The sequence below is a fragment of the Hirundo rustica genome, chromosome 4 (genome assembly GCF_015227805.2).
Source record: "Hirundo rustica isolate bHirRus1 chromosome 4, bHirRus1.pri.v3, whole genome shotgun sequence".
Lineage (NCBI taxonomy): Eukaryota > Metazoa > Chordata > Aves > Passeriformes > Hirundinidae > Hirundo > Hirundo rustica.
In genome coordinates, this window is record NC_053453.1 from 39324810 (window position 1) to 39339392 (window position 14583).

A 14583-nucleotide genomic window follows, 5' to 3' on the forward strand; every position below is an offset into this window, starting at 1 on the left:
AATACCCACTAATTATATAACCTGTTATCTTTCAACATAGTATCCTGGAAATATTAACTAAGCCCCACAATAGCAAAGAATGGTATTTTTCCCGCAAAATAAACTTTATACTGTTTACCCAGGTTCATACTATAAATGTCTCCTGACTGTGAACTCACATTGCAGCTGAGTCCTGCTCCTTAAGTAATGCATTATGTAGGCAAGATAATGGAAGCTGCAGAAAAATCTGAAAAGGGACAGAAAGAAATTAGTATGAAAAAATTACTAGGACTGACTTTTAACAAAGATTTTTGATCTTAATTTCTTCTATTTGAGCCCTCTGTGAAAATAGTTTAAACTTTTCAGCAATTAATCAAAAGATGATGCACAAGTCGAGTACAGAAACAGGAAAAGTTTAACACTCATTATCACATCAGCTGAGTGAAGAGAGCAATGGGATAACTTTACAGGGTTATCTCAATTAAATGTATTTATCGGATTTCTCAAGCACTGTTTTAAGCCTTAGTGCTAGTGTTTTCTGTGACCTAATTACTGGAGAAATTCTGACAAAGTACTAAATGAAGATCAAGACCTTCATGTAGAATTACCAGAGGATAGTTGAAAATTTTCAAGTTATTCTCTGAAGATTGTTTCTTTGAGAATTAGAATATGAGATTCAGAAGAAATATTTCATTATCTTCTGCCATTGAATAAGTCTAATGACACAGAAGTTCTGCATCCACTACTATGTTCTGTATATATTGGCTTTCTTCTTGACTTGCATTTGGGTTTTTCCAGACTTAACTTGCATTGGCTGGAAGATATGCGAGTTAATACGAAGTTGCAGAGATATGCATGTACAGAGGCATCCATTTTATTTCACAGAAAAGTATACCATGTCAGCAGATGTAGTAAACTGATTCAGTTTTGGCAGTGAATACATTTACCCTCTGAGTTATTGCAAAAATTATGATAGGTTGTCTCCAGTTTCAATCTCCTCCTGCCCAATAGGTGAATCACTTAGATTTTCACATATTTAGTTAATTGCCAATTCCTTGCACTGGCTCTCAGCATTAGCTACACTTTGACTCCCTAGACTTCACTGACTGTGCTAAGTAATCCATGCTCAGAGGAGTTGTGTAAAGACATGCCATTTGTACTTTAATAGACTAAGACTTCAAAAAAAAGGAAAAAAATACTCCTTGCAAGGATGGGATGCATGCATATGATGGAGAAGTAGAGTGAGAAAAAAATATTTTTTTCCTTTTAGAGCCTATTGAAACAATGGCTGAGACCTGGGTTACAATGGTGTGAGCATGAATTTAAGTAAAAACTGCTCAGATGTATTTGGTTTTCAGATTCTATTTTTTAAGCTGATAGTATGTCCAAAATCCTGGCTTTTCTCATTAATTTACTTCCTTCACTGTCCACAAAATCTGACTTGTGGGAGCCACCTCTCTGACTCAGGGAGGGGCAACACTTCCTTGTTCACTGAGGGGGTTGTCTGGTAGCAACACTTAGCAATGCCTTCATCAGCAGGTTCGGTGATCCAAGGACAATCACATGTCCCCACATGGCAGTTTTAGGAAAAAATCACCAACCCTAATTTTTTGCTTTTGTTGTCACAGAAGAAATCATAAGGGGACATTGTCACCTCAGTCCCTTTGTGACTCTCCATGCACTACGTATTTGATGTAGCAATAATGGGAATGGAATATATTTTTTTTTCTGTAGGTTGATCTCCTGTTAGAAAACACAGATCAGAAAGTTAGTGTGTTACAGTATGTGTGTCACAGCAGTGCTGAAAAGAATATCTCATTAAACTAAATAACCCTCACATGATGACGTATAGGTATTAGAGTAGTTTCAGCCCAAAGCATTTCTAAGTGTTGCGAAGGTAAATATCATAGCATCACAGTCTGTTTAGTGACTACTAACAGATACGCATGTGTGGAAAGAGGCATTTTCCAGACGTCTTCTCCCGTTACACAAGGTGAAGCAAAAAACCATATTTCTATTATAAAACTTTAAAATCCTAACAGCCCATAATTAATGCCTGTTACAGGCTCAAAGTCAGGTATACTAATTGGTAATAAAAGAATAAGACAGTGCAATGCCAGAGAATCTTCTGAAGAACCCTTACCTTGGGTTTTCTTAGTATTTCTAGTGTTATTTATAGAAAATTCCTCTACCTAGATTTTCCTTTTACTGCTTACTTCTCTTCCAGATAATGTAGACTGCTTCTCTGGATGTGGGCCACTTCAGAACACAGGGTGGAATTATTTCCAGTACATTAACTGATTTTTATTTTATGTTATGAAAAGGTTCTTTTCTCATGACATGCCATTCTTTTCCATTAGAATCCCACTGAAGCAAGACTTATCTGTCCACCAAATGTCTCCTGAATAGGACTAATCCGGTGCTGAGAAATTGAACGACTTTCAAAGATTTGCCTTAAAGTGGTTTAGTTTCTTAGCTTGTTGAAAAAGGCTGCTGAGTAAAAAGCTTCAATATGTGACACAATACATTGCAATATGGAAAATACCTACATTTTAAAATAATATTAGCAAGTTTAATTGAAAACTTTAGCATGCCTTGATAGCTTTGAAGGTTTTGGTCAGTACTCTGTGTGGAAGAAATTACATTAAAATGCAATTTCCCCACACCTTCCCCAGTGTATGTTTTACAGGTATTGCTGTCAACTTCTCTTATCAGGGGTTACTTATTATCAAATTAGGAACATTTCTTGGTATTCAGTAAGACAAATATAAATCCAGGAGTCCTAATAATCATTGCAGCATAAAAGTTTGTTGTGTCAGACTAAGGTCCATGCAGTGAGAGCATAATAAATTTTTGTTTGTATCTTAGAAATGTAGCTGCAGTTTCTGCAGTTCTGGTCCTGCTCTCCTTTTCTCCACTATTTCATTTTGTCAGTATGCTGGCAAGCTCTTTGGGGTTTCCGCTGGAGCCTTGCCAAGCAAGGTGAAAAGAGTACAATTTATTGTTTTTACTGGATACCTTCCTTAAATGTAATGAATATGTGAAGCTATTCATTTCACTTCAGTGTAGCTGGCTTTTATGTTCTATTATCACAATTATGTTGTACACTGATTCTAAGCCTTTTCTTCTTTGTTTTCTTCCAGGCAGAAGAAAAGGCACATTCAGAGGTAAGAACTTTTTTTCATTTTTATAGTTCTGTATTGCCTTACACTATTTTATAGTTTATTGTTTACCTGCTTTGGCTAACTGTGTAGTTGGTAGGGAAAATACACCCTGTGTTTTTGCATCACCTTTTAAGTATTGGTGAAAACCTGGTGCAGCTTTTAGTGTACTAGAAGATGTTTTCTCAGCATTGTGCTGAAGAAAGCCTCGTGGATATCATTCTGAAAAGGTGAAAAGAATCAGTGAGAACTGGGTGTTGAATGGCAGAGTTGAGGTAGGTCTGATTTCAGACTTAATACCACTCTGTGCAGGATCTAAGAGATTATGCAATTCAATGTAAGGTGCTGCCTTTCAGGAGGAAAAATACTTCAAATGATTGCTTTGAAATTCTCTCCTTCACATTTTGCATTATATTAAATTTCTGAAACTGACCACTTTGATGGACTAGTGCAATGCAGATTGATTTCAGATATAAATCAAATTTGACATAGATAATAGTTTTTTCTCACAGTGCATAAGACTGGGTGACAAGCCTGGGTCAGCAGCTGTATACAATTACAGCCTTTCTCAAAATGAAGTCCTGGTTGTATTAAAAGGGCACCAAATAGTAGCAGCAATAAAATACAGCACCAAGGGGTGCATTTCCACTTCACAGGGAGGCATGCCTTCCAACTCCTGCATTTAAGCTGCTCCTATTTTTACTATTCTAATCAAAGAAAAAGTCAACAAAAAGTTATTTTGAGGAAATTGAACAAGTAAACATATCCTTCCCTTCTTGCCGCAGTATATTTCAATATAATTTCGTCTAAGCTCACATTTCTTAAAAGTTAGAACAAAGGAGCTAGAGAGGCATGACATAGCTCAGTAGTGTAAATTACAATTCCTCGTTCTATTGCCTTTAATATAGAGCTGTATATAGAGATAAAACTACATTTCTTTCTTATGTGTTTCTACATGATGTTTTCATGTAGTATCTGGGTCTGCTTGATGTTGAGCAGCACTCCATGAGACCTACCTTTGTGAAATTGCAAGAACATGATGAAAGTGTAGCTTAAGCTGGAATGTCAAATAATTGCATTTAAAAATCAAAGAGAAAACTTGAAAATATAAAAGGGTCAGTCCAGAATGGAGAACAGCTTTATAATTTCCCCGGTTGCACTGAGCAAGTGTAAATGCCTGAGCTATTTTTGTGTTATAGAAGTACAGGAACATGCTCATGTTGCTTGTGCAATATTCCTTGTTGGTTTTCATAGGAGTCATAAAACTAAAGTACTGCAATGGTCTTTACTAGTGACTGTAAATGTTCCCTTTCCTAGGCTGGTTTTACCCATTTTACTTCTCTAGTCTGGAATAATTTATGTCTGAATATGAAAGGCTCTTCAAAGTGAAACTTCATGCTGTGCTTGATTTCAATACAATGCCAAGAATTCCCTGTAAGATCTCAAACAGGGTTAAATGAGCTTAAAATTATGTGCAAGCTTCATGCTAAGTATCTACCCCAGCTGAAATGGAAACAGATATTTTTCTTAAGGATTCTGTTTTTAATTAAAGTATAAAGGAGTCCTGAGTTTATTTTCATGTCAACAAGCACATTTAAAGTTACATTTATTTTTTTAAGTTGGCAAGCAAGTTTCTGAATACTATATAAGGTTTAAAGAGGTTGCGTGTTTGAATTTCAGGGACTGTAGGAAGCATGTGTTAGAGAAAAAAAAAAAATACTGCTTTACCTCACCTAATTTTAGACATCCTTAAAGAAAAAATCTGCATCCAAGGTAGCCATCAAAGCCTTCATTCCAGTCAGTGTGGCAGTAGATATCTCACGTTATCTTAGTCTAATGCAGACATTCAACATATGTTGGTTGCATCATGTCTACAATCAGGCACCGTGAACCTCACCCAAATGTACTCATGTTTTAAAACCTCAGACCACATCCAGGGCGGCTCTCCTTGATTGCACTAAGCATATGTTTGGAACTTATGGGATTTGGTAAAAAACCATGACATTTCCTTTGAGAATAGAGGATAGTACATACAAAGTAATTAAGCATTTGTCCATATGCGCTCCCTTAACTGGAATCCTGGCTCATACACTGGTTAAGTGCTAGAAAACAGTTGGAGCAACACTAAGAGACAACTTTTATTATTTTGTATTTCTGGATAGTTCTGAGATTAAAATCTGAAGCTAAGACTTTGTAAACCTATTGCTGATTTCTCAAGAAAACACACAACAGTAATCACAACAAAAAAACCTGGTGAAATACTGACATCAGTCTGTTGTTTCTCTAGCAAATTCAGAAACTACGGAGAGAGTTGGTTGCATCTCAAGAGAAAGTTGCTACTCTTACTTCTCAACTTTCAGCAAATGTAAGTATTTTTGCTTGTGATGGTAAGTAGTATAAACAAATACATTATCAATACCTCTTAACACAGAGTCTTGGAGACTTTTACTATTTATAAACTTATTTATTTATTTGTTTGGGTTTTTTTTCCCAAGTTAATGCCTTCATTAAATTTCTATATTGCCTCAGCTTCAAGTAGAAGTAATCTTGTGGAAATGGGAAGTTGTTGGAGTCCAGGGCATTCCTTTGGTTGCCCTGGAGGGTCAGGGACCTGGGCAGGGGGGTCTGGGACACCAGCCCAGAGCTCAGAGAGACGCTGGCTTTGATTTCAGTCCATGGGAAAGGCTTCTTGCACTGCAAGAGAGTTTACAGGCCACAAAAGTGTGAAAAATAGTAGTTTAGTATATCACAGGGTGAAAAAACAGTGGGTTTGGGATTTTTGGCATTGAAGTGAATGGGGCAAGATGGAGAATTTGGGGCGTTGTCTCCTGCTTCTTCCTTCTTGTTCCCTCACTCCATTTCTGCAGTGACGTGGTACAAAGTAGTTAGTGAGGACTGGGTCAGAGTAAAGATGACCTTTTTAGTAATAGTGATAGACATTGGTAAGAAATAGTAAATGAAGAATACGTAGCAATTAGTGTAAAAGATAAGGACAACCCTGGGACGGGAGGAGTCGTCAGATGTCCGAGCCGCGGCAAACATCTTGCTGGACACTGAGAAAATTGTAAGATAAGAAACAATAAACACGAAGCATGCAACCTCCGTCTCTTTCATCCGTTTGGCTCAGAGCTTTGCAGAGGGCAAAAAAGACTCTAAAACCACCTGAATGCCGGGGAATTTAAACTCCTGCAAAGGAGCCCCCTACAGAAAGTAGACAGTAAAAATGGAGAGTTTCCACATATTGAATGTGACAGTCCTCTCCTGTTCAGTTTCACCCTTTTCTTAGAACCAGTTATAAAAAAAGGCCAAAAGTAAGGAGGAGACACAACCAAAGAAAAGCATGATTTGTATATTCTAGGAGAATTCATTACAGTTTTGTTTCACAAAGACAAACCCCACAAGATGCAGTCAGGTCTGAAGGAAAGCACAGTGTACAAGTGTATATAGAATTTATATGCTACCAAATCAGTGCTCATAAATAACTAATTGAAACTGGGGTATTTCACAGAGAGCTTCCTCGTGTTCCTCCTGATTGGTAATACATTAGTAATATGAGTTACGGAACATGTTATCTGAAAATAATGCCAGATACAGAATGCAAGCTACAGTCCTGTCCGGTTGTTGTGGTTTCAGGTGAAGTTACTGAAAATCTAGTAATGTGATTTTTAAATGCAGTTCAGATTATAATTGTCATTACTGCTGTGAGGGAAATCTGAGGTGCAGTTAGAAGAATGAAGGTAATCTGAGGTGCAATTAGAAAAATGTATCATTTTGCAGTTCAAGAAATCAGTTTCCTGATATCTTGGGCAGCCCAAACAGTGCCTTTTTTTGAAGTGTAGGTGTCCTGAATATTTAGATTTTTAAATACTGCTGATTTTGAAGAAATTATTTTGTGTTGTGATAAAATTATCTCTAGCTCTGTGAAAGCTGCTTGTTCACGTGTGACTTCCATACATGAAAATGTGGAAGAGCTATGCTTAGCACTTTTTCGTCTGTTCAGATGGCTACAGAGCACCTGTGGATATTTGTACATCTGTAGCAGTGTAGGTTGCCAGATTCTTCTGAGTACTGAGAATGAACTAGTGAGTCAGATTATGTAGGACATTGCATTGTTTGTAAATTCAAAATCTGGATTCTGAGTTGGGTTATTCATTTGAGAATGTGCAGCTAGAATAGCCAGCATATCTATATTGGATATGGTGTTCCTTCACTCACATGTTTTAGATTCTGACGTTCATCTTTACCAGTTTGGGCAGTACTTCATTCACTATCGTGAGAGCAACAAACTAAAACCCACACTGAGAGGTCAAAAGAGCTAAATTATCATGCTATTGGTAGGTGTGTTTGCCAGTGGGTCTATTGTTCTCTGCAGGACACTTTTCAGCACAAATGCAGAGATGCAGCAGCTCTGCATGGAAGTGGGGAGCGCAGGGAGGTGACCCCTGGCTGGGCTTGTGACACAGCACAATCACAGACACACCCATATAGGCTCTGAGTGCCCTGGTGTTATCCAGAGGAGTTATCCAGCAAGCCCCTGATTTAGTGAAAGATGTGTCTGTCCAGAGACAGAAGTTGGACTAGATGATCATCAAAGGTCCCTCCCAACCCAAAACTTTTCATGATTCTAAATAGAGGTGTCATATCAGTAAAACAGTTTGCCTTTAGTAGGCTTGTGCTCAGTGCCTGTTCCAGGTGATAACTCAGGTCCCTGGTACCACTCTTCTCTTTACTCTGCTGGCAGGAAAAGAGTTTTCCCTTCTCTCCTTCCACTGGCTCAAAACAGAAAACACTAGCATATTCTTTCTAACTGCTGTGTTGAAAGGGACAGTTGAAGGATGACTCAGTCTCCATCACTTTTCAGTCAACCCAGAAATGCAGTAGTCTATAATACAGCAACAAGTGCAATAAGCTGAGGATGTCAGAACATTCTTTGCAGCTGAGGAAATGAAGCCATTATTTTGTTTGTTTGGACAAACTGTGTCCAATCTCTCCTCAGTCTTACTTGGAAGTCCTTCATTGTACCTCTGGTCAATATGTCTTTCTATTTAATAAACACCATACAGGATGGTTTCTAAAGCATTACTTATTCTAGACAAATTGTCAAAGCTAGCTCCCAGTTATAATCAGATTTGATCCATAATTTGAAGAAACTGAGTCAAGTTAAAAACAGGTGTTTTGGCTTGGTTTTTACTCAAACTAAATCAGCTACATGGGTAAGTAATAAATTTGGGTTCGTCTGTATAAATCAGACTGGATTGCTGGAAATCTGTTCCTATATACTGCCTCTGGGCTTCTTAACAGCTGGCAAGAATGCTTTTCTAGTGATCTAACTGTAAGGGTAACACATTCAATAGGATAGCTAAAAAGATACATGCATAGACATCTGGTTTTGCCTATCCAGAAACACCACATTTGGTTAATCATGTTCTTTTGACTGTTACACACCTTCTAACTCATCTCCATGGAGATATTCTTTAAATTCTAAATCTATAAGCAACCTTAAGGCTGATCCATTTTGCACATGCATTTTTTTAAATGATACAAGAGAAATCTTTCCACTTGCCAAATCCCCAACATGTAGAAATTCCTTCAAAATTAAATTTTTCAGGAGCATGAAATTTAGATGCTTCAAAATCTCCAGGCATGAGCAAAATTATATTCACAATGAATGCCATCTTAAAAAGAAAAGTCGATATTACTGTATATAGGGAGTAAATATTTTTGGCAGGATGTTCTCATGAGATACATACTTTACAAAAACCAAAAAATTGAAAAGTATTTTGCAATAAACCTGGTCCTGAGTTCATTCTCTGCTGTTTCTGGTACAGAACTTGTAAAGTATTAAAACAACACTTCCACATGAATCCAAACAATCAAAAGAGACTGCTTAAATGTTTGACTCCTGTCAGTCCTTCAAGCACTTTATGAGAAGAAATTCTACAAAGTGTCTCTTAAACATCAGAAATAAAATTCAGCTTGAAAGCAGAGAGTATATTCAACTATTTAATTGTGATAGAACCACTGAATTTAGTCTACTTACAGAATTGATGTTTAAATGCTAGTTATTAAGTACTTCTCATAAAAATTCAGACAGTTATTAATAAACAATTGATTTAACTTGACAAACTTATGGAAAACTAGATGGCTTTCTAAATTTCATGGATTTGTGCTGCCTTAGCAATGTGTTCCTTGCATGTATTCGTTTATCATTTATTTTGTAGTTTAAGAGACATATTTCACCAGTCACTGCCTTCTAAAGGAGGAATATTCCTAACCACAAAATCTGGAATTTATTCTCACAGAAAAAAATCAAATCTCTACATGGATAATACTACTGTGATCCTCATATTGAGTCACATTTGCTCATCAGTAAGGCTAAAACTTGAACCAACATTAAGTTTAATTGAGAAAATTTTGATCACTGCCTGTATTCTCTGTCAGTACATCTGTCTCTGGCAGACAGAGAAGTGTATGAATGGAGTATCTTTTGTGGTGACTTTGCTAACCAAAAAAAAGCTCTGTCCTTTCTGATACTTTTACTACAAATGCCTTTATCTTAGCATTAATACTAAGCTCGTCCTAATTTCCATACCTCCATTGTCTGAAAATAGGTGGCACTTTTTGCCTTGCTGTGGTCTGGAGAAGGAAACTGTTAATAGCTATAAATCTTGTTCCCTCATAGTTCATCTCTATGTGAATTTCTTGTTAGCATTTCCCTGTGTATAACTGAGCACAAGTATTGCATGTGAGTGAAAAATAGAGCATCTAATTCAGCTCATTTCAACACTATTTGTGCCTTTCCTTGCTTCTCCACAGAAGACTATTGGTGACTTTAGTACATAAGTCATTAAAAGACTGGCAAGTTGAAATTTAATCAAGCCTTTTATTGATTTTATTGATTGATTTTATCAAGCCTTTTCTTGATACAATATTTTATACCAAAATCTGTCAATTGGAATTTACAGCATTTCTCAGGCATTATTGAAAACACTGCTGAAAATTTTCTTATTTGGCTTCATTTGTTGTTTAGGTTTTGTTGGCTTAACTTCAGCAGTTTATTTCATTTGATTAACCCCGAAGTGCTAGTGTTTTGCTTGCATATGATTAAATTCAAGCTGGGTCCAGCTGTCGTTTGGATGCTTAATTTACAGATTTTCTCTGAGATTCTTGCTTTACCCCTGGTATCTGTCTTAGTGTGACTGAAGGGTAAATCTCAATCCTAATTCAGAAAAAGCCTGCTTTCAGTGCAGAAAATGTCCAACCAGCAGACTCCATATGTGACTGACAAGGGCTCAAATTCCAGTGAGGAGCCTGACCCAGTCTGTTCAGAGGGACTTTGATCACTGCTTTGTACTGTATAAAGCTGAGGGGTGCATGCTTGCACACTGTAGTAGAGCCAGGATGGCAGTGGAAAGGGGAGAGGATTTGCTGGCTAATGCTCTTGTTTGGCCAGCTCTGAACTGCTATCCTACAGCCAAGCAACAAGATGTTAGCAGGCAGCAAAAAGAAGAGGTCACCAGATGTACAGTTGCTGCTTGCAATCAACCCGATCTCTTCCGGCCTTTCACACCTCCTTTCATTCAGCAGCATCACGTGGGAGGAACTTTATTTACCTTTGCCTTATAAATCTGAATGCCACAGATCAAGTCCCAAAGTGTGTTGGAAGACAGATGTTTCATATGTGAACCACATGGTCAGGATAGGCTATAAACCTGAGAGCTGAGGTATTTGGGGTTTGCCTGGCCGGGATAGTTTACTAAGGGAATGTTTAAAATCAAATCTGTCATCTTAGCACTGAAGTCATTCCCTAAGCATATATCTCTTTGACTATTTCCAACGGGCATTTCACATGTTAATAGAAGACAAAATTAATTCATATATAAGAGCTGTACGTCTGTGTATCGAATATATATGTGATGTCAATGCTGGATATATTTTGCTGCAGACATATTTCAAGTAATGCCCAATTGCTTAACTCTGATTCCAGGATGTCTTTTTTCAAAGACAAATACTACATTCAATTGTGAAGACATATTTTTACTTTAGAACGAGCATTAGATAAAGCACATGTAATATCCAGGCTACTCTTTGAAGTATTGCAAGGATGTGTGTATGCCATGAATAAAACTACTGAATCTAACACACAGATTTCTAATGTGTCTTAAAAAAACAAAACAATTCCTAAATATTTTTACAAGAATGGATACTTTGAAATTAATTAAATCATCCTCAGAAATTGAGGATTAGCAATCCAATCAAAATAAATGACCAAATTTTTAAGTGGGAAAAAAGTTTCTAATTAGAATTTTTAATTTCTGCTGAACATTGTTAAAGACACAGATACTTTTTTTCTTTTTTGCTTTGTTTCATGAATTATTCTGCATTTAACTGTTCAAATGTGAAGCCTGATCTCAAATGGGAATATATACATATATATATATATTTTATGTATACTTCAACACACATATAAGTATACTGATAATTTAGCCTCTTTCAAACTAAATTTTCTTCTTCTGATGTACAGTATTTCTGTTGAGAAAATCTGCTGAAGTTTTCAAGTAGGAGTTCGCTAGACATTCATTCCCTAAATGAATATTAGCTACCATGGAGAAAGACAGAACAGTTTATTACTCTGAATGTAAAGTTATATTTCAGTAGAAGAGTGCAGTCTGGTAATAAACATTTAAAGTAATGAACAATGCAATTAAAAGGGTTCTTTTTTTTCCTGAATAGTTTTTGGTCAATGGGACTTTGAATTACATTTCTTTATATTAGCAAATCAAGACCTAATAGTCTGTATTTGAAATGAGTTAGGAAAAATGCATCATCTTGATCCAATTACATTTATGATGCAAAAAGCTTGGTATAATATTCCAAGAAGGTAATGTACTCTGTCACTGGCTGAATTTTAGTTAGAATCCTTGTGACATGGCTGTCCTTCTCTTAATGGCTGTCAGAAAATAACAGTTTCAGTGACCTTTGATGACATTTTTAATGCTGCTTTTTAGTACTTAATTTTTCCTATAAATTCTTTGTTGTCTATTCGTGTACAATAGGGGATGAATTTGTAGTTATGGAATAGAAAAATACTTTGCACAAGTATGCATAGTTTGGTACCAAAGTACTGTGGTTACTGCAGTCTAATTGCTAGAACAGGACAAAAGCAATGCATAATTAAACAAATTATTCTACTTTCAAGCCCTCAGTCCCCACTGTAATTCTCAGAGTAAAGCAGAACCATGGGCCATCAGCCAAGCCATAGATTTTTTTTTATGAGGCAGGGAACAGTGAGCTCCATTAGTTTCCTGTTAAACAAAAGTAATGAAGAGACATTTGGCTAAAATTCTGTAGTAGTGCATCTATTTTGTCTCTGGTAGTGTTTTAGGTCTGTGGTCATTGTCTTTGGAAATAAAACACTATGGATTAGTATGGCTATTTTTAACATGTAGCTAATTAAAAAGTTAAAAGTAAGTTTTAAAAACAGTTACTTTTATTTTCTCTGAGGAATAGAGTAGTAAAAACAACCAAAGGCTGTAGTATTGATTGACAGGTTTCCAGGTTCACTTTATGAAATATTATAACTTCAAGAATGTAGCCTAAGTTAAAAATGTTAAAATATGAATATATACAATAACTAATGAATCTTTAAGAGATTGCATATTTATCTAGTGTCATGTTTATATGGAGTTAGTCCTTGTGGTATGTGTCCTTTACCAAAAGGATATCCCTTCAGATGCAGAAAACAGGTAGATTGACCACTATACCCGTAAGTAATTAAGTATATTTAAGTATATTAATAGTGTAGTTAACAGGAGCAAACTTTTAGCAAGTTTAATAAGAGTAAAATAAGTGGCTTTCAAGATACCTAAATATTTATAGCAATTTAAAATTATTTACAAAACACAAATGTCACTCATCAATATAACATCTCTGAAGTGGTGATGCTGAAGTAGCCCACCATTAGATATATGGTAATCTTCTTCTATTTGAGGGATAATATACAGAGCAAGGTTTCCGTCTCCTAAAATGCAGAGCAAAATCCTTTTTTGAACCATGTTTTTTCTTGGTTATACCTCTGATTCCGTACAACCACATACATTCAAACAATTTCAACTATGCTTGTAAAAGCATGCAAATCTGCAACTGAAATTTTTTCCAGGCACTGTGTGTGCCTGCACTGCTATATTAAAACTAAATTTCCTCAGTGAGGAAGCTCAGTTAATCCATTTGTGCATATAAATGTGGTGGGTTTGAGTTATATTTCCAAGTGCCAATGTTTGGAGACTTTGTCTATTACCACTTTTGAGATGGTAATGAGAAAATAAGCATTTCCTTATGATTCTACTATTTGATGTTGGGAGAGAAATGGATGGAATTATTTGGACTTCCTTAAAAATTATACCATGACTTTCCCTTGGCTGTACAAGCTAGCTAAGCATATTAGGATTTTTATGACCACTTGCTCTTCTTTGCCTACAAAGCTCAGTGCCAGTTAGATCTGATGAAATATCATTTGTATAAATTCAGCTTGCATACAGTATAGGATGCTGGTTGTTTTTGGTTTTTTTGGTTTTTTTTTTGTTTTGTTTTGTTTTGGTTTTTTTTTTTAAAAAAAAAAAAAAGGATTTATCTGATTCAACTTTATTGCTTTTCATACTGAGAAGACTTCCAGCTTTCAAGATTTTATTTTATATTTACATTTTCGCTCCTTATAAATGTTATATTTTACAAAATATATTTTATACACACACATATATGATCAATATAATATTAATAGACCAAGCAATTACATAAAATTAACTGTGATATTTTTTGTTTGAGGCTCAGGATTTTTCCAAACTCTTTTATTCATGAAGTTAAAATTTGCTTTTCAAGATAAAGTACTTGAATTTCTGTTTTGAAGTGTCCAGTAATTGAAAATAATTGCTCCTGGACTTCTCTTTGAGAGCAGACTACTTTTGGCCAATATATCAGTAAACTTAAAGCTGGGCATTAAATCCATAACTCATTTCTAGGCAGATACCTGAGCTAATTTCACTGCAGGCTAAAGAAGCTTGAGGAACACTGGGTTCATTTGGCTGATTCATCTATCTGACTTAGCTCAGTCTGAGTTTAAACTAATATTAGAGAGCTGGAGAAAATGTGCTTGCAGGAAAAACATAATTTTAAAAATCAAATAGATCTGGGAAAAATTCCCTATTATAATGACAAATCTTGTCTTTTTTCACAGGCTCATCTAGTAGCAGCTTTTGAAAAAAGCTTGGGAAATATGACAGGCCGATTGCAAAGTCTAACAATGACAGCTGAACAAAAGGTAGGTTTATCAAATCAGATGCTTTAATGTAGAAAACACTCAGCAAATTATGTTAGAGTTTTGCTTAAAAAAAAAAAGTAAAAGGAAATGGACATCTGTCCATAAGATAGATTTTTCTTTAATGGTTGC

At 35.9% G+C, this 14583-nt stretch overlaps 1 protein-coding gene across 11 annotated transcripts in view; it reads left to right on the plus strand.

Annotated features, from left to right (window-relative positions):
• Positions 1-14583, plus strand: part of NAV3 (neuron navigator 3) — a 546625-nt gene that overhangs the window by 502977 nt on the left and 29065 nt on the right. For all 11 annotated transcript variants that reach the window (XM_040061191.2, XM_040061185.2, XM_040061184.2 and 8 more), the window contains 3 exons: positions 3123-3146; positions 5428-5505; positions 14371-14454. In XM_040061191.2, coding sequence (XP_039917125.1) covers positions 3123-3146; positions 5428-5505; positions 14371-14454 — 186 coding nt within the window. The remainder of the gene's footprint in view (positions 1-3122; positions 3147-5427; positions 5506-14370; positions 14455-14583) is intronic.